General features: G+C 45.6%; 1 protein-coding gene across 4 annotated transcripts in view; it reads right to left on the bottom strand.

Moving 5' to 3' along the window:
• The window catches only part of LOC130920217 (echinoderm microtubule-associated protein-like 6), a 63,068-nt gene that overhangs the window by 32,797 nt on the left and 8,142 nt on the right, over window positions 1-22,129 (bottom strand). For 2 of the 4 annotated variants that reach the window (XM_057843247.1, XM_057843249.1), the window contains exons 3-23: window positions 21,660-21,819; window positions 21,497-21,595; window positions 21,361-21,429; window positions 17,001-17,186; window positions 16,806-16,941; window positions 14,494-14,695; window positions 13,090-13,227; window positions 12,765-13,021; window positions 11,176-11,385; window positions 10,946-11,113; window positions 8,649-8,755; window positions 8,479-8,579; window positions 6,776-6,962; window positions 6,612-6,717; window positions 6,389-6,482; window positions 6,224-6,324; window positions 3,975-4,177; window positions 1,404-1,515; window positions 1,217-1,344; window positions 1,007-1,148; window positions 781-933 (exon numbers count right to left, since the gene is read on the bottom strand). In XM_057843247.1, coding sequence (XP_057699230.1) covers window positions 781-933; window positions 1,007-1,148; window positions 1,217-1,344; window positions 1,404-1,515; window positions 3,975-4,177; window positions 6,224-6,324; window positions 6,389-6,482; window positions 6,612-6,717; window positions 6,776-6,962; window positions 8,479-8,579; window positions 8,649-8,755; window positions 10,946-11,113; window positions 11,176-11,385; window positions 12,765-13,021; window positions 13,090-13,227; window positions 14,494-14,695; window positions 16,806-16,941; window positions 17,001-17,186; window positions 21,361-21,429; window positions 21,497-21,595; window positions 21,660-21,819 — 3,059 coding nt within the window. Of the gene's footprint in view, window positions 1-780; window positions 934-1,006; window positions 1,149-1,216; window positions 1,345-1,403; window positions 1,516-3,974; window positions 4,178-6,223; window positions 6,325-6,388; window positions 6,483-6,611; window positions 6,718-6,775; window positions 6,963-8,478; window positions 8,580-8,648; window positions 8,756-10,945; window positions 11,114-11,175; window positions 11,386-12,764; window positions 13,022-13,089; window positions 13,228-14,493; window positions 14,696-16,805; window positions 16,942-17,000; window positions 17,187-20,676; window positions 20,815-21,360; window positions 21,430-21,496; window positions 21,596-21,659; window positions 21,820-22,129 lie in introns of those variants that run through there. The other 2 variants (XM_057843248.1, XM_057843250.1) reach the window with 2 other exon arrangements.

Below are 22,129 nucleotides of genomic sequence, written 5' to 3'. Positions count from 1 at the left end.
ATCTAAGCGCAGTTAAGGGTGTCCAATTTGGTGGCCTCAGCACTGCATCTCTGCTTTTTGCAGATCATGAGGTGCAGTTGGCTTCATAGAGCTGTGATCTCTGACTCTCATCGGAATGGTTGTAGCCAAGTGTGAAGTGGTCGGGATGATGATCAGCACCTCCAAATCCGAGACCGTCGTCCTCAGTCGGAAAAGGGTGGCGTGCCCTCTCAAGGTAAGGGGATGAGATCCTGCCTCAAATGGAGGAGTTCAAGTATCTTGGAGTCTTGCTCATAAGTGAGGGTAGGAGAGAGAGGGAGATCGGCAGGTGGATCGGTGCAGCGTCTACAGTGTTGCAGACTCTGCACCGGTCCGTTGTGGTGAAGAAGGAGCTGAGCCAAAAGGCGAAGCTATCAATTTACCAGTCGATCTACGTTCCTACCCTAATTTATGATCATGAGGTTTGGGTTGTGACCATAAGAACAAAATCCCGGATACAAGTTTCCTCCGCAGGGTGTCCGGGCTCTCCCTTGGAGATAGGGTGAGAAGCTCAGTCATCCCTAAGGGACTCAGGGTCGAGCTGCTACTCCTCTGCATTGAGAGAAGCCAGTTGAAGTGGCTTGGACATCTGGTTCGGATGCCTCCTAAACGCCTCCCTGAAGAGGTGTTCTGGGCATGTCCCACCGGCGGGAGGGCCTGGAGAAGACTGCTACCGTTTTGAAACATAATCGCTCAATTTCAGCCCTACCACTAAAACCGTAATGGTCGCCAATCGCCGTCAATGGCGCCAAATCGGGGTACCTTGAGAGAAGCGGATGTCGGAGATGAGCTCTTTGCGATGGTGGAAGGTCACCATGTCCTCCAGGGTGTCGGCGTTGACCACCAAGAAGCTCCCGTCGTTCAAACCCACCGCCAGAGCTTTTCCGTCAGGGGAGAAGGCGCAACAACGTCCGCCTGACGCACAAAAATTTTGCGCGGGGAACGCGATAGCGAGCGTAGGGCGGGCGGGCGGGCGGGCGAGGCCGACCTTTCTTGAGCTTGCGCACGGCGACCATTCGGTGGTTGGCCGACAGTTCCCACATCCTCAGAGTTTTGTCATCACTGACGGTGGCGCAGACGGGAAGCAGAGGGTGGGCGGCCAAACCCCAGACCTCGCCCTCCATGTGACCCTGAAGACAAGACACCAGTCTACGGACGGACTCTGGGACGAGCCGTTCGGGGAAGGGACTCGGCCGACCTGGACGAGCAGGGTCATGGGTCCGCTCTTGTCGATCTCCAGGATTTCTCCGTTCTTGGTGCCGGCGAGAATGTGGCCGTGTCCCAGCGCGATGGCTCGGACGGACGGGTTGTCTTCCAGCAGCAGTCCTGAAAAGGAGAAGACGCGAGGATGGCGTTCGCGAGGACCCGCCAGCGGAATGTCCCACCTTTGGACGCGGGGGACAGAAGTGTCCTCTTGATAGGGTAAGTCTTCAGACATCTTTCGAAGGCGTCGTCCCACAGTTCCACCACGCCGTCTTTCCCGCCCGTCACGAAACCCTGGACACCGTCAAAGTCCTAATAATGCAGTCCGTCATCCCCGGTAAAACCGGGCTTTTCCGGTTATCTTAGGCTACGTATCAAATTGTCTTTTAAAATCAGTTTAAGCTAGTTATGAGTCCATTTGAAAGTCAACGCATTGACCTTGATAGGACTGTCGCCCTTACCAACATGGCTGCCATCAGGCCATCTCGGTCATGCTTGTGCCATCAATTTAAATGAGTTAATCACGAGTAGACGTCCAATCCATTTGAAGTGGGAAGGTGGCAGTCAATGAATGTTTGTTTATCCGCTGCCAACCCTCCCGCTTCAAACAAATTCGACGTCTAGATTCCATTAATGGCAGACAATGAATAAATAAAATAATCTTTTAAGCTAGTTATGACTTCATTTTATTGTCAATGCATTGACTTAGATAGGACTGTCGCCCCTACCAACATGGCCGCCCTAAGCCCACGTCGGTAGAGGCAGTGAAAGGTCTTTTCATGATTCTGCCATCAACTGAAATTAGTTTATCACTAGTAGACGTCCAGTCCATTGGAAGTGGGAGGGTGGCAGCCACTGAATGTTTGTTTATCTGCTGCCAACCCTCCCGCTTTAAAAAAATTGGACGCCTAGACGCCATCAATGGGGGACAATACATAAACAATCTTTTAAGCTAGTTAATGACTTCATTTGAATGTCAATGCATTGACTTTGATGGGACTGTCGCCCCTACCAACATGGCCGCTCTAAGGCCATGTCACTAGAGGCAGTGAAAGGTCTTTTCATGATTCTGCCATGAATTGAAATGAATTTATTAAAAGTGAACGTCCAATCCATTTGATGCGAGAGGGTGGCAGTCAATGAAAGTTTTTTTATCCGTTGCCAACACCCCTGCGTCAAACAAAATGGATGTCTAGATTCCATCAATGGCAGACAACGAATAAATAAAATATTCTTTTAAGCTAGTTATGACTTCATTTGAATACCAATGCATTGACTTTGATGGGACTGTCCCCCCTACCAACATGGCCGCTCTAAGGCCATGTCAGTAGAGGCAGTGAAAGGTCTTTTCATAATTCTGCCATGAATTGAAATGAGTTTATCAAAAGTGGACGTCCAATCCATTTGATGCGAGAGGGTGGCAGTTTTTTTTATCCGCTCCAACACTCCCGCTTCAAACAAAATGGATGTCTAGATTCCATCAATGGCAGACAACGAATAAATAAAATATTCTTTTAAGCTAGTTATGACTTCATTTGAATTCCAATGCATTGACTTTGATGGGAATGTTGCCCCTACCAACATGGCTGCCCTCGGGCCACGTCGTTCGGCGCAGTGGAAGGTCTTTTCATGATTCTGCCATGAATTGAAATGAGTTTTTCACTAGCAATAATCTTTTAAGCTTGTTATGACTTCATTTCAATGTCAAATGGGAATGTCACCAAAGGACAGCCATGTTGGTAGGGGCGTTGAAAGCTCTTTTCAGGCTTCTGTCGTCATTGAAAAGAGTTTATCACGAGTAAAGATCCAATCCATTTGAAGCAGGAGGGAGGCAGCCAATGAATGTTTGCTCATTTGGTGCCAACCCTCCCGCTCCAAACAAATTGGACGTCAAAACGCCCGCAAAATAAACTTTTAATCTAGTTTTGACTTTATTTGAATGTCAATGCACTGACTTTGATGGGAACGTCACCAAAGGGCGGCCTTGTTGGTAGGGGCGAAGAAAGCTCTTTTCATGCTTTTGCGGTCAATTGAAATAAGTTTATCACGAGTAGACGGCCAATCCATTTGAAGCGGGAGGGTGGCAGCCAATGAATGTTTGCTCATTTGGTGCCAACCCTCCCGCTTCAAAAAAATTGGGCGTCAAGACGCCATCAATGGACAAATACAATGAAAAAAATAAAACTTTTAAGCCAATTATGACTTCATTTAAATGTCAGTGCACTGACTTTGATGGGAACATCGCCAAAGGGCGGCCATGTTGGTTGGGGCGATGAAAGCTCTTTTCCAACCAATGAATGTTCATTCATCCATTGCCAACCCTCCTGCTTCAAGTGGATTGGACATGCAGCACCATCAATGGCAGACAACGAATAAATAAAAACATTTTTAAGCTAGTCATGACTTTGATGGGAACGTCACCAAAGGGCGGCCATTTTGGTCAGGGCGATGAAAGCTCTTTTCATGCGTCTGCTGTCAAGTGAAATGAGTATCACTTGGAGACATCCAATCTAGAAGCAGGTAGGTGGGAGTGAATGAATGTTTTTTAATTTGCTGCCAGCCCTCCCACTTCAAACAAATTGGACATACAGTTCCACCAATGACAGAAAATGAGTTAAGAAGGAAAATAATGCTCCATTATGATGGATTATGATGCTGTCACGCGATTGGTTTGCCTGGCCGAAATACCAATCTTTTGCCCGGTGAATTGGACTAAGCCGTGGATTGGTACACAAAGTTTTGGGCAAACAGACCTTGTCCAGGGAGCACATGGCGAATACGGGCCCGTCGTGGGCCTTGACGGTCTTGACCAGCGCCGTATCTCGCCAAACGTAAACGTCTCCGTTGGCGGCCCCCGAGAAGAGCGAATCCTCGGAGCGCCCGTAACAAGCCGACATCATGGTCTCCTGCTTTCCCAGGTTCCCGAAGATGCCGCGTTTGAACGTCAGACCGCCGCCTGCTCGGGAGGAAACCGCAAAAGTGTCTCGCTTGCGCTGTCTTTCAGAGTTTCTAGTTCTAACAATGAATTTTTGTAGCGTCAAAAAGTCAAAATTCAGCGGCAAAAACATTAGTGGCGAAAATACAGTTCCCGTGTTCCAAGAATATGAATTTTTTCAGAATTTTTTCACCACTGGATTTCTTTTTTATTTGTGACAGAATTTTTGTTTAGCGACAGATTTTTTAGCTGCAGAACTTGTTGCACCTGATTTTTTTTTTTTGTTTATAGATTGATTTTTTTGCAACGGAATTTGTTGCGAGTTAAGTTTTTGCAACTGAATTTTTTTTTTTGCGACCGAATTTTTTTTTTTTTTGGAACTGAATTTTCCCGACTGATATTTTTTGCAACTGATTTTTTTGCTGAGTGATTTTTTTGGTTTGTTTTAGGACTGAATTTTTTGCAACATATATTTTTGAGAGTTCAATTTTTTTCTTGCGACAGAAATTTTTTGCCGGTGTTTTGTGACGGACGTTTGAAAGTCAGAATTTTTGGTGTCTGAATTTTTGCAACTTCATGTCTTTTCATCAAATGTTTTGCAAGTGAATTTTTGGTGAGTTAAATTTTTGCCACTGGAGTTTTTTGGGGACAATTTGTTTTTGCGACAGATTGCTTTTTTGTTGCTGAACTTGTTGCACCTTTATTTTTTTGGCAAAAAATTTTTTGGGGTGACAGAATTTTTGTTTTGCGACAGATTTTTTTGCCGCTGAACTTGTTGCACCTGTATTTTTTTAATTTTTTTTTATTATTCTATTTTTTTAGCTTAAGGACTGAAATTTTTGCAACCACATTTTTTGGTGACTGATTTTTTTTGCGACTTAATTTTTTTGCAATTGATTTTATTGTGGAGTGATGTTTTTTAGTTTTAGGACTGGATTTTTTGCCGTTAATATTTTTGGAACTGAATTTTCACGACTGAAGTTTTTTTTTGGCTGAGTGAATTTTTTGGATTTTCTTTTTGAGACTGAAATTTTTTGCAACTCAATTCTTTTTGTGGAACTGAAAATTCCCGAGTGAAATTTTTGGAAACTGATTTTTTTTGGCTGAGTAATTTTTCTGGTTTTAGGATTGCATTTTTTGCAACTCAATTTTTTTTTTTTTTGCAATTGAATTTTTTTTTAAACAGATTTTTTGTGACTGAAATATTTTCCAACTGATTTTTTTTGCCAAGTGATTTTTTGGGTTTTAGGGCTAAATTTTTTGTTTAAGGATTGAATTTTTGCAACTGAATTTGTTGTGAGTTAAGATTTTGCAACAGAATTTTTTTTTTGTGAACAAATTTTTTTTTTTGGAACTGAATTTTCCTGACTGATATTTATTGCAACAGATTTTTTTGTGGAGTGATTTTTTTTTTTTTTTTAGTTTCAGGAAAGACTTTATTGCACCTGAATTTCCCCAATTGAAATTTTTGGCAACTGATTTTAGGATTGCATTTTTTGCAAATCAATTTTTCTTTTTTTTCTTTTTTTGCGATTGAATTTTTTTGGAACTGAATTTTTGCGACTGAAATTTTTTGCAACTAAATTTTTTGGGTGGAACTGAAAATTCCCGACCGAAATTTTTGGAAACGGATTTTTTTTGGCTGAGTGATTTTTTTGGTTTTAGGATTGCATTTTTTGCAACTCAAGTTTTTTTTTTGCGATTTAATTTTTTTTGGGGAACTGAATTTTTGCAACTGAAATTTTTTGCAACTCAATTTTTTTGTGGAAGTGAAAATTTTGCCAGCCGAGTGATTTTTTTTTTTGTTTTAGAACTGAATTTTTTTGCAAGTCAGAATTTTTGGTGTCTGAATTTTTGCAACACAGTGTATTTTCACTAAATATTTTGCAACGGAAATTTTGTTTGAATTTTTTTTTTTTTTTGCGTCTAAATTTTTGGGGGTTTTGAATTTTTTTTTTAGTCTTAATTGTCGGTATCAGAATTTTGGCGACTGGACTCTATGTAATAATAATACGAAAATAAAAATTAGTGTTAGAAATTTGGTGGCACAGATGTGCCGTACTCTACCTGAGTGTTGCCAGAACTTGATGTGTTTCATCCCCAGCGTCACCAGCTTGTCCATCCTAAAAGGGTTACTTTTCACTACAAAGACTTTGTCCTTGTGACCCCTGCGCGACAAGCGTTCAATGTCAACGGTCCTCCGCTTCCGCGCCGGCTAGCTCACTCGCCTACCTGCTTTTGGCAAGTCGCTCGCCCTTCTTCCAGTCCCAGATGACCACCGAGTGGAAGTCGTCAATTCCGACCGACACCAAGCTCTTGCCGTCGGCTGCAAAATACGGAGGGAAGGCAAAGAATGACCGGCTAACGTGCTCGCGCAAGGCTGTCCGACTCATCTCATCGACTACAACTCGCGTCGGACGTCACCCCCGCCCGCGCTAACAGACGGCTAGCCTACCCGTGAAGTCCAGCGCGCAGACGCCGGTGCTGTGGTGACCTCGGAGCAGCGACAGGCATTTCAGAGTCGTCATGTCCCACACGTGGACGGCCGGGTCTCGGCCCACCTGTTGGACGCACGTGAGGGATGTGAAAGACCCGACGAGATCGGGCCGTGCGAAGTACCTGAGCGCTAGCGGCGTAGTCCTTCAAGGGGTGCACGGCCAGGCTGAGGATGTCGTCGTCGTGGCCCCGGTAGAACCTCTGAGTATGCTGCAGCCTGTTGTAGACCACCGCCACGGCGGCCACGTGGTACACCACTTCGCCCGTTTGACTGTAGAACAGGTTGTTGCGACAGTCGAAACCCCGGTACCTGCCGTCGGAAGTCGGCGTCACGTCTTTTCACCTTGCCGCCATGACATTATGTCGGCCGACCCGTAGAAATCATTTCAATTCATTTAGCTGCCATTTAGCTGGACGTCTACCGCCGTCTAATCTCTTCGAAGCTGTTGGGTCGGCGGAAAATAAACGACACACCCTTTCACCGATTACGCGGATTAGACGTCTATTGCTGTCGATGGCAGCTAAATGGGTAAAAAGTAGTTCATTTGACATTGATCGAATAATGGGTTGAGAAATTAACTTGGACGGGAATGTTGCCACTATCAAGATGGCCTCAGAGCCCCCCCTTTGGGGACTCCCTCTTTTTTCTGGGGGACTTCAACGCCCACGTGGGCAATGACAGTGAGACTTGGAGGGATGTGATTGGGAGGAACGGCCCCCTCCGATCAGAACCCGAGTGGTGTTCTGTTATACAACTTCTGTGCTCATCACGGTTTGTCCATCCCGAACACCATGTTCAGGCATAGGCAGAGGCGTCGCATCCCATTAGGCAAACCAGGCAATTGCCCCGGGCCCCCAGACGGGCCAACAGATTTAGCACACGCAGCTTTTACTGCACTGTCGCAGCGACAAGTGCGACAGTGCCAGTGAAAGCCTTGTGTCTGAGTTCCCTGAAGGGGCCCCTTCACCTTCTCTACACCCCCCTCTGTCCTTTGTCCCCGATTCTGTTCATAATTTTTAAGGACAGAATTTCTAAGTGCAGCTGAAGTGTTGAGGAGTTCGCTTTGGTGACCTTAGCATTGCATCTCTGCTTTTTGCAGATTATGTGGTGGTTTTGGATTCATCAGGCCATGACCTCCAACTCTCACTGGAGCGGTTCGCCGCTGAGTGTGAAGTGGTTGTGATGAAGACAAGCACCTCCAAATCCGACACCATTGTCCTCAGTCGGAATAGGGTGGAGTGCCCTCTCTGAGATCCTGCACCAAGTCGAGGAGTTCAAGTATCTTGGGATCGGTGCAGCGTCGGCAGTGATGCCGACTCTGCACTAGTCCATCGTAGTGAAGAAGGAGCTCATCCAAAAGGCAAAACTCTCGATTTACCAGTCGATCTACATTCCTACCCTCACCTATGGTCACGAGCTGTGGGTTGTGACCGAAAGAACAAGATCCCGGATACAAGCGGCCGAAATGAGTTTTCTCCGCAGGGTGTCCGGGCTCTCCCTTAGAGATAGGGTGAGAAGCTCGGCCATCCGGGAGGGACTCGGCGTCGAGGAGCCAGCTGAGGTGGCTCGGGCATCTGGTTAGGATGCCTCCTGGACGCCTCCCCGGAGAGGTGTTCCGGGCATGTCCCGCCGGGGAAGACCCGGGATTGGGATCCTGACAGAGGCCCTGGTTGAAGTGGCTGGGGAGAGGGAGGTCTGGGCTTCCCTGCTAAAACTGCTGGCAAGCGGAAGATGATGGGATGGGATGGGGATGTATGGTATGGTATGGTATGGTATGGTATGGTACGGTACAGTACGGTACGATAGATTTGAATGGCAATTTTACCCGTGAACAAACTGAAGGCGAAGTCCCTCCTCAGGAGCTTTCTGCCTCTTCAGGGAACCCGTCAGCTTCCGGCGTAGCTGCGGCAGGTCGTCCTTGTAAACCTGCCGAAAACCAATGGCGGGTGTCCGTCTCCGTTTCTGAGGCGAAGACCCGACGTGCGTGCCGCTCACCTGCCGCTCGTAGTTGCGCTGAGACTCCTGTTCGATGTCCGAGTCGATCTCGGGGACGTCGGACACGTCTGAGTCGGATTCGCCGCTGTTGGAGTCGGCGTACCCTTCTGGACACACAATCAGATACCCATCTAGATTTGCACCGCTTTTGCGTACTGATAAAAAGCCATCCCCGATTTTCAGCCATTTTGTGCTCAAATTCCAATTTCATTTTTTAGATTATTTAACTCATTGGCTGCCACTGACAGCGCTAGACGTCCAATTAATTTTAACTGGGATTGGCGAACGACTGAAGGGACTCAAAAATGCTCCAAAATGAATGGGAAGTGATGCAAAATGTACAGGTAACGGCTACCCCAAAGTCATTGGAAAGTGACTCTGAATCAAGAGAAAGTGACCTGTAAGTGCCCCAAAACCAATAGGAAGTCACCAATGAACAGGAAGTAACGCAGGAATGCCATAAAATCAACAAGAAATGATGTACAGGAAGTGACCCAAAATCAACAGTGACTCGGAAATGACCCAAAATCAATAGGAAATGACCAACTAACAGGAGGTCGCCCAGAAATGCCCGAAGCTATACCGGACATGACCCAAAATCAACAGAAAGTGACCCGTAAATGCCAACCAAACCAACAGGAAGTCACCAATGAACATGAAGTGACCCTGGAATGTCCTGAATCAATAGGAAAAATATTCCAAAATGTACAGGAAGTGAGCCCATAACGGCATAAGTGAATAAAAACAACAAGTGAACCAGAAGTGAACCGGAAATGAGCCTAATCAACAGAAAGTGACCCTTAAGTGCTCCAAAACAAACAGAAATTGACCCAAAATCAACAGGAAGTGACCCGGAAATGCCCTAAAATCACCAAGAAGTGTATAGGTGACCCCAAAATGAACAGGAAGTGATCTGTAAGTGCCTTAAAAAAAACAAAAAAAAAATCCAAACTGTACAGAAAGTGACCCTAAAATGCCGCAAAACAAACAGAAATTGACCCAAAATCAACAGCAAGTGAACAGTAAGTGCCTCACAAAAAACAAAACAAAAAAACCAACGACAACAACAACAAGAAGCGAACCGGAAGTCAACCGGATGTGAGTAAAATCAACAGAAAGTGACCCTAAAGTGCAGCAAGACAAAGAAAAATTGACCCAAAATCAACAGGAAGTGACCCCATAATGGTCCAAAATGCCCCGAAAGTGACCCAAAATCAACAGAAAGTGAACAGAAAATGTCTCACAAAATAAAAAACAAACAACAACAACAAGTGAACCGGAAGTAAACCGGATGTGAGCCAAATCAACAGAAAGTGAACAGTAAGTGCCTCACAAAAAATATAACAAAAAAATACAATGACAACAACAACAACAAGCGAACCGGAAGTGAACCGGATGTGAGCCAAATCAACAGAAAGTGACCCTAAAGTGCCGCAAAACAAACAGAAATTGACCCAAAATCAACAGCAAGTGAACAGTAAGTGCCTCACAAAAAACAAAACAAAAAAACCAACGACAACAACAACAAGAAGCGAACCGGACGTCAACCGGATGTGAGTAAAATCAACAGAAAGTGACCCTAAAGTGCAGCAAGACAAAGAAAAATTGACCCAAAATCAACAGGAAGTGACCCCATAATGGTCCAAAATGCCCCGAAAGTGACCCAAAATCAACAGAAAGTGAACAGAAAATGTCTCACAAAATAAAAAACAAACAACAACAACAACAAGTGAACCGGAAGTAAACCGGATGTGAGCCAAATCAACAGAAAGTGAACAGTAAGTGCCTCACAAAAAATATAACAAAAAAATACAATGACAACAACAACAACAAGCGAACCGTGATGTGAGCCAAATCAACAGAAAGTGACCCTAAAGTGCCGCAAAACAAACAGAAATTGACCCAAAATCAACAGGAAGTGACCCCATAATGATCCAAAATGCCCCGGATTTGACCCAAAATCAAAAGAAAGTGACAGTAAGTGTCTCACAAAATAAAAACAAACAATAACAACAACAACAAGTGAACCGGATGTGAGCCAAATCAAAAGAAAGTGACCATAAAGTGCACCAAAACAAACAGAAATTGACCCAAAATCAACAGTAAGGGACCCGAAAATGCCCTCAAATCAGCAGGAAATATACAGGTGAACCCCAAAATGAACAGGAAGTGACCCAAAATCAACAGAAACTGACGTGTAAAAGCCTCAAAACAAACAGAAATGGACTCAAAAATCAACAGGAAGTGACCAAAGAAGAAGAAGTGGCCCTAAAATCCCTAGGAAATGTTGTTGTTACCTTGGAGGAGGGGCTCCAGGACCCCGTTCATGACGCCTTCGGGCAGGAAGCGCCACTGGAAGACGGCGTGGTCGGCCCCCCCGGTGCTGACCAGCCACTGCAGGTCGCCCGACCAGCGCACGTTGGTCACGTGGGCCGAATGTCCCGAGTACTTTTTGAATTTGGCGCCTGCGCAAAGAGAAGTTAGCTAGGACGGACGCGGGCTACCGACAGAACCGACGTCGACGGACCTTTCTTGAAGCACGGGAAGCGGAAGAGCTTGACCAGGCCCGGGTCGTCGCCGGCGGCCAGCACGGCGTTGGCGTAGTTGGCGTCCACCGAGTTGACGTCGCTCACGTTGGAGTATTTGGGCCAGATGCTGTTGACTTCCGGGCCCAGCACCCCGGTCCACGTCATCCAGTGGACACCCTTGGCCTCCTCTTTGGACACCAGTTTACCTCCTGCCAACGAAGGAATCGGTATCATCGGCAGCTTTGCCGTAACGACCGTCTCGCAACGCGGCCATATGACGATGATCCGTACGGGGGTCGGGAAATCGTTTACTGACCATTTCGTAAAAAAATTGCTTTTTTAAACTATCACAGGCCAATTGTTTAACTCATCAGCTGCTACTACCGGTGTTAGACGTCCAATCCTTTTCCTGTTGATTTTAGGGCAATTTGGGGTCACTTCCTGTTGATATCAGCCTACTTCCTGTTGATTTAGGGGCAATATTTTGGGGCAAGTCGAGGCTACTTCCTGTTGATATCAGTTAACTTCCTGTTGCTTTAGGGGCAATTGAGGTTATTGCCTCTTGATATCAGGTTACTTCCTGTTGATTTTGGGAAAACTCGAGGTCACTTCCTGTTGATTTTGGGGCAATTCGAGGTCACTTCCTGTTACTTTGGGAAATTCAAGAACACTTCCTTTTGATTTCGGGGTAATTCGAGGTTACTTCCCATTGATTTTGGGGCAATTTGAGGTCACTTCCTGTTACTTTTGGGGCTATTCAAGGTCACTTCCTGTTTATTTGGGGGTAAGTCAAGGTTACTTCCTGTTGATATCAGCCTACTTCCTGTTGATTCAGGGGCAATTTGAGGTTACTTCCTGTTGATGTCAGGACACTTCCTGTTGATTTTGGGAAACCCGAGGTCACTTCCTGTTGATTCAGGCGCAATTCGAGGTCACTTCCTGTTGATATGTGCCTTCCTGTTGTGGCACTTGCTTTTAAGATCATGTCACTTCCTGTTGATTTAGGGCTATTTTGAGGTTACTTCCCGTTGATATCAGGTCACTTCCTGTTACTATTAGGGAAAATCAAGATAACTTCCTGTTAATAACAGGTCACTTCTATTTTGGGGCAATTTGAGGCCATTTCCTGTTGATTTTCCAGCACTTCCTTTTAACATCGGGTCAATTCATTTTGATATCATGTCACTTCCTATTGATTTTGGGGTAATTCAAGGTCACTTCCTGTTGATTTTGGGTCATTTCCAGGGCACTTCCTGTTGATATTGGGCCACCTACTGTTGATATTGTGGACCTTCCTGTTTATTTGGGAGTAGTCTTGACTACTTCCTGTTAACATCTGGTGACTTCCTGTTGATTTTGGTTTGGGTCATTTCCGGGTGACTTGCTATGGCACCTTGTGCCACTATCCGGGTCACTTCTTGATTTTGGGCCTTGGCTACCTCCCTCCCACCTCAGATGGTTTGGACATCTACTAATGATAAACTCATTTGCCAGAGGAGGACTGGACTGGACGCCTTACGATTGGACGTCTAGCATCGTCAATGACGCTGAAAGTGTTGAATGTAAATTCCGGAGCAGCAGACCTTACCTGGCATCCGGTAAAAGAGGCGCTCCCCTGCGCCGTCGTTAGTTTGCAGGAAGCGGGAGTCTACAGACCAGTCCAGGTGGGTGATGAAGGAGGCGGAGCGGGCGCATTCGCCGACCTTTTTAAAACGCTGCGCCACAGCGTAGACGTCCACCACGCCGTCGTTAGAGCCCACCGCCAAGAAGGAACCGTCCGGAGAGAACTTGAGCTCGTGGATCACCTCCTTGCGGTCCTTGATGTGGACCACCTCCGTCATGTCCCTGAGCGCGAGTCCCGGTCACCCAGGGCAGGCCTTTGCCGACCGGACGACATGAGGACGGGGCGTCACCTGACTCGCAGGACGGTGAAGGAGCCGTCCTTCATGCCGAGAGCCAGCTGGGATCCGTCGTTGCTGAAGGAGACGCTGCGCACCGATTCCTCCATGTTGCAGCGGGCCAGCAGGGTGTGGTCGGGAAGGCTCCACAGCCTAAAAGTCCGTTCGGATCAGCCGGCACCGATCCCGAGATCACACTTAAATGACGTCATCGGGGAGAACAAAGAAATAGCGTACCGATGCTGCGAAAGATCTACTTTTTCAAATCTAGTTGCCAATTGCTGGTCGCCCTACGCAAGATGGCCGCCAGCTGTACAAAATACTCTTTTAAAAGTGGTTATGTCTTTATTTGAATGTCAATGCATTGACTTCAATGGGAAGGTTGCCCCTACCAACATGGCCGCCCATGGTAGGGGTGATGAAAGCTAGCTCCATCGATGGCAGCCACTGAGTAAATAACTTTGACGTTGATTATATCATCTTTTAAAAACTGTTTTAGCTAGTTGAATGTCGTAGCATTGACTTCAATCGGAACATGGCCTCAGGGCGGCCATGTTGGTAGGGGCAATGAAAGGTCTTTCCATGTTTCTGCCAATAATTTTAAATGAGTTTATGACTAGTAGAAGTCCAATCTATTGGAGGCGGGCCGCAGGAGAGTGGCAGTGACTAAATATTTTTTCTTTCGCTGCCACCCGTCCCACCTCAGATGGATTGGACGTCTAGCGCCATCGATGGCAGCTACTAAGTTAATGAGAGATGCTTCGACAAAACGGTTTAAGCTAGTTCTGACTTTGTTTGAATGTTAGCGCATTGACTTTGATGGGAAGGTTGCCCCTACCAACATGGCTGCCCATGGTAGGGGTGATGAAAGCTTTTTGCATGTTTCTGCCAACTAGCTCTACCGATGGCAGCCACTGAGTAAATAGCTTTGACGTTGATAAAATCATCTTTTAAAAACGGTTTAAGCTAGCTCTGACGTGATTTGAATGTCACAGCATTAACTTAAATTGGAACATGAACTCTGGGCAGCCATTTTGGTAGGGGCGATTAAAGGTCTTTTCATGTTTCTGCCAGAAATGAAATGAGTTTATGACTAGTAGGAGTCCAATCTACTGGAGGCGGAAGGGTGGTAGTGACTGAATGTTTGTCCATTCGCTGTCAACCCTCCCACTACAGATGGATTGGACGTCTAGCGCCATCGTTGGCAGCCACTGAGTAAATAAGAGATGCTTTGACAAAACTGTAGCTCATTCTGACTTCGTTTGAATGTCAGCACATTGACTTTGATGGGAACGCCGTCCATTCCAACATGGCCGCAGGGCCGGCGTATATTTTTTTTGGTTTCTAAAACATGGTATCGGTACGGTATCGGGAGGCAAAAAATGGTACAGGTTGCAATGCAGTGGGCCCGCCGCTCACCGTACGGATCGGTCGTCGCTCCCGGTGACGGCGACCGGTTGTTTGGGATGGAGGTCGAGCGCCCAGAGCTCGCCTTCGCTGTGTCCCTGCACCAGTAGCAGCGGCTTATCCCTGTCGCGCACCATCACCTCGAAGATCTCGCTGTCCTGCGTGCCGGCCAGAACACGGTCCGCCTTCCAGCAGACGCTGCGAATTGACAGACCTGAGCAAAAGACATAGACAAGAAGATATTTGTTCTTCTTCTGGCCAAGATGCACCAACCCACCAATGAGATTATCAGTTGTAGACATCCAATCCATTTGAAGTGGGAGGGTGGCAACGAATGAACCCTCCCACTCTCCCACTTTAAACGGATTGGACGTCTAGCACTGCAATAGCAGCCAATGAGTAGCAGATGCTTTGACATTGATAAAAGAATCTCAGCTGAGAAGCTTATGACTTGATTTGAATGTCAATGCATTGACTTTGATAAGCATGTTGCCCCTACCAAGATGGCCACCCTGAGGCCAAGTTGATAGGGGTGAAATCAGCTGTTTTAATACTTATGCCATCAACTGAAATAATCACTGGGATACATTCGATCCATTTAAAGCGGGAAAGTGGCAGTGAAGCAAGGTTCGTTCATTTGCTGCCAACTCTCTCACTCTGACTGGATTGGACATCTAGCACTATCAATGGCAGCTACTTATTAAATAGCAGATGATTATACATAGGAAATGAGCTAGTTACTTCTTCATTTGAATGTCAATGCATTGACTTTGATGGGAATGTTGCCCCTACCAATATGGCCGCCCTGAGGCCACGTCGGTAGGTGCTTCTCCCGTCAACTGAAATGAGTTGTTCACATTTAGACATCCGATCCATTTGAATAGGGGGAATGAACATTTGTTCATTTGCTGCCAACCCTTCCTCTTCAAATGGATTGGACGTCTATTAACGTCAGTAGTGGCCAATGTGTTAATAGCAGATGCTTAAAAATAAGAAATAAGCCAGTTATGTCTTCATTTGAATGTTAATGCACTGACTTTGATGGGATTGTTGCCCCTACCAACATGGCTGCCCTAAAGCCATGTTCCCATTGAAGTCAATGCTTTGACATTCAAACTAGCTTAAACCGTTTTTTGAAAGGTGATTTTATCAACGTCAAAGCTATTTACTCAGTGGGTGCCATGGATGGAGCGAGTTGGCAGAAGCATGCAAAAAGCTTTAATCACCCTTACCATGGGCGGCCATGTTGGTAGGGGTAACCTTCCCATCAAAGTCAAAGTGCTGACATTCAAACGAAGTCAGAACTAGCTACCGTACCAACATGGCTGATGATTCTGCCATGAATTGAAATCAGATTACGTCCGTTCCATTTGAAGCAGGACGGTGGTAGCTAATGGACGTTTGGTCATTCGCTGCCACTCCTCCCATTTCAAACGGATTGGACGTCTTAACGTAAGTAGCGGCTAATGCGTTACTAGCAGTTGCTATGACATTGATCTTTTTTATTTAAAGAAATAAGCTAATTCTGACTTCATTTGAATGCCAATGCATTGATTTTGATGGCAATGTCACCAGAGGCCGGCCATGTTGGTAGGGGCAATAAAAGGTCATTTTTAGGCTTCTGACGTCAATTGAAATGTGTTTATCACTACTAAACATCAAATCCATCTGAAGTGGAAGGGGTGGCAGTGAATGAACAAATGTTAATTTGCTTCCAGACCGCGTACTTCAAATGGATTGGACGTCAGTTAATGTCAGTGATGGCCAACGCATTACTAGCAGTTGCGATGACGATCATTTTATTAAAGAAACAGCTGACTTCATTTGAAAGCCAATGGATTGACTTTGATGGGCATGTCACCAAAGAGCGGCCATGTTGGTAGGGGCGATAAACGGTCTTTCATGCTTCTGCCATGAATTGAAATGAGTTAATCGCTACTAGACATCCAATCCATTTGAAGTAGGAGGGGTCAATGAACAAATTTGCTGCCAACCTTCCCACAACAAACAGAGTGGACGTCCACTAGTGACAAACTTTTTCAGATTTTTCACGTTTATGAGCAGTTTTTCACTTTTTCCACAGTTTTTTTTTCAGTTTTTTTGCCAGTTTACAATTTTTTATGGTTTATGGGTTATTTTTTTATGTGATTTCTATTTCGTTTTTCACAATTCCTGCACAGAAAAAATAAAAAAAGTCAAAAAACTTTTGTTGTGCCGAAACAAAGAACTGAGTTTGGTGAGCCTATGAGTTCAGGTTTAAATTATCCGGGATTTCCGGACTTAATCCCCGATCCCGGTTTTGATCGCAGACGGACGGAACCCACCTTTGTACCCTTGCTCGGCTTCCCTCAGGTCGATCTTGGTGATGGGCTTGAAGTCGGCGTCCCAGAGGCGCACGCAGCCGTCGCGTCCGCCGGTGGCGAAACCTTCCTCGCTGGCGTGCATGCTGAAGATTCCCGCCTGAAAGCGGACGGTCGGCTCGGATCGGTCGTTAACTACCTGGTGACGCGCGTACGTACCCCGTGCGCCGCCTGCACGGTCCGGACCAGCGCCGCTCCTTTCCACACGTAAACATCACCGTTGAGCGCTCCCGAGTAGGTGGTCTGATCTTTGGCGGCGGCCACGCACAAAATGGTCTGGAGGTCCCCCGTCTTCCCGAAGATTCCGCGCTTGGGTGTCAGGGCGTTACCGCAAAGAGTCCAGAACTGAAGAGCCAGACAAAAAAATGTACTGTTGCGGCCGAACGATACTGTACTGATATCACGTTTTACAAAACATACACAAAATATACTTTTTCTTCTAAATTACTACGCAGGAATTGCTATCATTGCTCGGTCACACACATTTTTTAACTCATTGTCTCCGGGGTGCAAGCCGTCCATTCTGTTTCAAATGGATTGGAAGTCTATGGCCGTCAATGGAGGACGGTGAGTGGGGCATTTCAGGACATTCGCTGTTGATTTTACGTCACCTCACGTTGATTTTGGGGCACTGATGACTTGTTTTGAATGTCAATGCATAGACTTTGATGGGCATGTTGCCCCCACCAACATGGCCACCATCAGGCCACATTGGTTGGTTGGTTCGTTTGCTGCCAACCCTCCCAGTTCAAACAGATAGGACATCTACTTGTGAAAAACTCATTTAAATTGACGGCAGAAGCATGAAAATAGCTTTCGGCAGCCATGTTAGTAGGGGCAACATTCCCATCAAAGTCTATTCATTGACATTCAAATGAAACTTATTTCGCATCCCATTTCTAAGCATCTTCACCTAGAGGTCCAATCCATTTGAATTGGAAGGGTTGGCAGCATGTCAACAAATGTTCAATCCACCCACTTCGAATGGATTGGACGTCTACTTGTAATAAACTCATTGCAGTTGACGGCAGAAGCACGAAAGGCATTTAGTCACTCCTCCCAATGGGGCCTCAGGGCAGCCATGTTGGTCGGGGCAACATTCCCATCAGGGTTAATGCATTTACATTCAAATTAAAAACAAAAAGCTTCTTGTTTTTAAGCATCTGCTATTTAATCCGTGGCTGCCGTCTAGAGTACTAGCTGTCCAATTCAGTTGATGTGAGAGTGTTGGCAGCAAATGAAAGAACATTCATTTACTGCCACCTTACCGCTTCAAAAAAATCGGACGTCTATTTGTGATAAACTGATCTCAGTTGACGGCAGAAGCATGAAAAGAGGTTTACGTCGCCCCTACCGACATGGCTTCAGGGCGTCCATGTTGGTAGGGGCAACATTCCCATTAAAGTCTAAGCATTGACATTCAAATGATGTTATAACGAGTTCATTTCTTATTTTTAAGCATCTGATATTAAATCAGTGGCTGCCAATGAGACACTGGAAGTCCAATCCAGTTGAAGTGGGAGGGTTGGCAGCAAATAAATATTCAATCCTCCTTCTTCAAATGGATTGGACGTCAACTTGTGATAATGTCATTTCAGTTGATGGCAGAAGAACGAAGAGAGCTTTCGTCGCCCCTACCGATTGGCAGCCATGTTGGTAGGGGCAACATTCCCATTAAAGTCTATGCATTGACATTAAAATGAAGACATAAAGTAACGAGCATATATCTTATTTTCAAGCAAATTCGATCTAATCAATGGCTGCCATTATGGCAATAGAAGTCCAATTTATTTGAAGTGGGAGGGTTGGCAGCAAATAAATATTCAATCCTCCTTCTTCAAATGGATTAGACGTCAACGAGTAATCAACTCATTTCAGTTGATGGCAGAAGAACGAAAAGAGCTTTCGTCGCCCCTACCGACTGGCAGCCATGTTGGTAGGGGCAACATTCCCATTAAAGCAGTGCTTCTCAATTATTTTCTGTTACGCCCCCCCAAGCAAGACGTAAATGTTTCGCGCCCCCCCAAACTCTCCGCCGCCACTGTAAATAGTATTATTCGTCTATAAAATTACTATTATAAATACGCATCTGCCTAACATTGTGTCCTTTTTTTCTAATAAAGAAAAAAAGTAACAGATCAACTTATAATAAAGTATAACTTTATTAACATTGTTTTGTTCGTAACAGAGAAGACTTGACGTGCATCAATTTGCCTGAATTAAAAAAAAAAAGTCACATTCAAACTGTAAAAATACACTCAAGGTATTTTTGACCATTTGATACAGAAAAATAAAATGTAATAAAATCCGTAAATAATAACAAATTCAAATTGATTAGAAACATTTACTCATGAGGACAATATGCCAAAAAATTTGACCGAAAAAACAAAAATGAATAAAGGGAAAAAAAGAGTGTCCTTGGACAGAAGGACAGCTTTTATTTTTGCTGCTCACACTCAGTATTACCTCCTTTGCAATGGTGTGGAGTCATTTTGCAATCAGCAAGCTAACAATGCTCACTGGTTTACTGATATAACACTGACAAAGCAGGACTATTGTTGGCAATATTCGGCACGTTTTCGCTGAAAAACAATCAAGCGGCTTATCAATGAGATTGGGGTCGAATGTCTTTAAGTGGCGTCTTAATTGATTTGGCTTCTGGCAGTCCGCTATAATTATTTTCAGACACAGTAAACAGTAGTCTTTCCTCATCACCCCACTGTATTAAAAGTCAAAGCTAAAAGGCAAACGGCATGAAAAAAGCGCATTCTCGGCGGCCGAGGTAGAACCGTAGGTGAGGGCGGTCGTCGTGACGATCCCAAGCCGAAAATGGCACTTCTCGGGCGGCGACGTGAGAACCGGACAAGACAGTGGATCGCTGCGTGAGTGAGTCCGGTCGTAAAACGGCTTTCCAAAACGGCGGCGGCGCACTGCTCTTCATATCTGTTTTCTGTGTGCTGAGTGCTCTTCCTTAGTTCAAAAATACTGCACGCACTCTGAAAATGAGAGCGCCACTGCCACCCACTGAGTGGATGTGCAAGTACACTTTATTCCAGTCCGGCAAAAAAAAAAAAAAAGAAAAAAGCATGTTCCCCGAGGACACATGCGCCCCCCCTGGCATCGCTCTGCGCCCCCACAGGGGGGCGCGCCCCACTATTTGAGAAGTACTGCATTAAAGTCTATGCATTGACATTAAAATGAAGACATAAAGTAACGAGCATATATCTTATTTTCAAGCAAATTCGATCTAATCAATGGCTGCCATTATGGCAACAGAAGTCCAATTTATTTGAAGTGGGAGGGTTGGCAGCAAATAAATAGTCAATCCTCCTTCTTCAAATGGATTGGACGTCAACTTATGATAATGTCATTTCAGTTAATGGTAGAAGCACGAAAAGAGCTTTCGTCGCCCCTACCGACGTGGCCCATGGCAGCCATGTTAGTAGGGGCAACATTCCCATTATAAAGTCGATGCATTGACTTTAAAATGAAAACATGACTAGTTTATTTCTCAATTTTAAGCATATTCTATCTAATAAGTGGCTGCCTTTGTGGCAACAGAAGGCCAATTTATTTGAAGTGGAAGGGTTGGCAGCAAATAAACAATTATTCAATCCTCCCACTTCAAATGGATTGGACGTCTAGTAGTGATTAACTCAATTGACGGCAGAAGCCTTTAAAAAAGACCTTTTATTGCCCCTACCAACATGGCCGCCCTGAGGCCATGTTCCCATCAAAGTCAATGTATTGACATTCAGATCAAGTCAGAAGTAGTTTGTTTCTTGAAAAAAAAGATGTCATAGCAATTGCTAATAACGCATTAGCAGCTACTTACGTTAAGACGTCCAATCCATTTGAAGTGGGAGGAGCAGCAGCAAACAACCAAACGTTCCTCAGCTGCCACCGTCCCGCTTTAAATGGAACTGATGTAATCTCATATCAATTCACAGCAGAATCATGAAAAGACCTGTCGTTCCCCTACGAAGATTGCCTCAGGGCAGCCATGTTGGTAGGGGCAACGTTCCTATCAAAGTCTATGCATTGACATTCAAATGAAGATATAACTAGCTTATTTCTTATTTATAAGCACCTGCTATTAATCAGCGGCTGCCACTGATAGTGCTTCATGTCCAATCCAGTTGAAGTGGGAGGGTTGGCAGCAAATGAACAAATGTTCATTCCTCCATATTCAAAAGCATAAGACGTCTCCTCTTATTTGAGCCATTTCAGTTGACGTTAAAAGCACGAAAAGAGCTTTTTTTTTTTTGCCCTTACCGATGTGGCCTCAGGACGGCCATTTTGGTAGGGGCAACATTCCCATTAAAGTCTATGCATTGACATTAATATGCAGAGCTTATTCCCCATCTTATTTTGAAGCACCTGCTATTATCAATGCATTGGCCGCCATTGACAGTGCTAGATGTCCAATCCATTCGAAGCGGAAGTTCGGCAGCTCGCGATAAACTCGTTTCAATTCGCAGCGGAAGGACGATTGTCAAAGGTCAAATGCAAAAGTCACCTTGATGTGTTTGACGCCGCAGCTGACCAGTCGCGTGGAAAGCTGAGGATCCCAAGCCACATCGAATATCTGCGGGAAGTCGGGCAGACGCTCAAATTCCCGATTGAACGTCGGGTGGCGGCGACGCCATTCCTACCCTGTCCGAGTGTCCGGTGGCCGAGGCTAGTACGCGTCCTCTCCTCCAGTCCCACACGCACACCGTGTTCTTGGCGTCCAGACCCACCGAGGCCAACCGCTACAGGACGAGACCAGACGGGGCGAGAGGAGCGGCGTTCGTCCCCGTCTCGCTTTCGACTCACCTGTCCGTCGGCGTCGAAAGCCAAACAGGCCACGCCGTGCGTGTGCGCGTCGCGCAGGATGGAGACGGTCTGCATGCCGTACGTGTCCCACACGCACACGTAGGGGTCCTTGCCCACCTGACCGGTCGCCACCTGCACTTTGTCGGGATGCAGCGCCAGACTGGAAAAGAACACATCCCGGTCCGTCAAAACTGAGCGCCCGCCGGGTGACGACCGCTAGCCAAGCCGATTGAGTTCAATCGATTAACTGCTCGGCCACTGTTGATTTCAGCTCACTTCCTGTTGATTTTGGAGCAATTGCGGGTCACTTCCTGATGACATTGGGTCACTTCCTGTTGATTTTTTTTTAGCATTTCGGGCAATTACTATTGATTTTGGGACACTTCTATTTCACTTCCTGTTAATATCAGATCACTTCCTGTTGATTTTTTAGCATTTGGGGCACTCACTAATGATTTTGGGGCACTTTC

Source organism: Corythoichthys intestinalis, chromosome 8 (genome assembly GCF_030265065.1).
Source record: "Corythoichthys intestinalis isolate RoL2023-P3 chromosome 8, ASM3026506v1, whole genome shotgun sequence".
Lineage (NCBI taxonomy): Eukaryota > Metazoa > Chordata > Actinopteri > Syngnathiformes > Syngnathidae > Corythoichthys > Corythoichthys intestinalis.
This window is presented reverse-complemented; position numbering and strand designations above follow the sequence as displayed.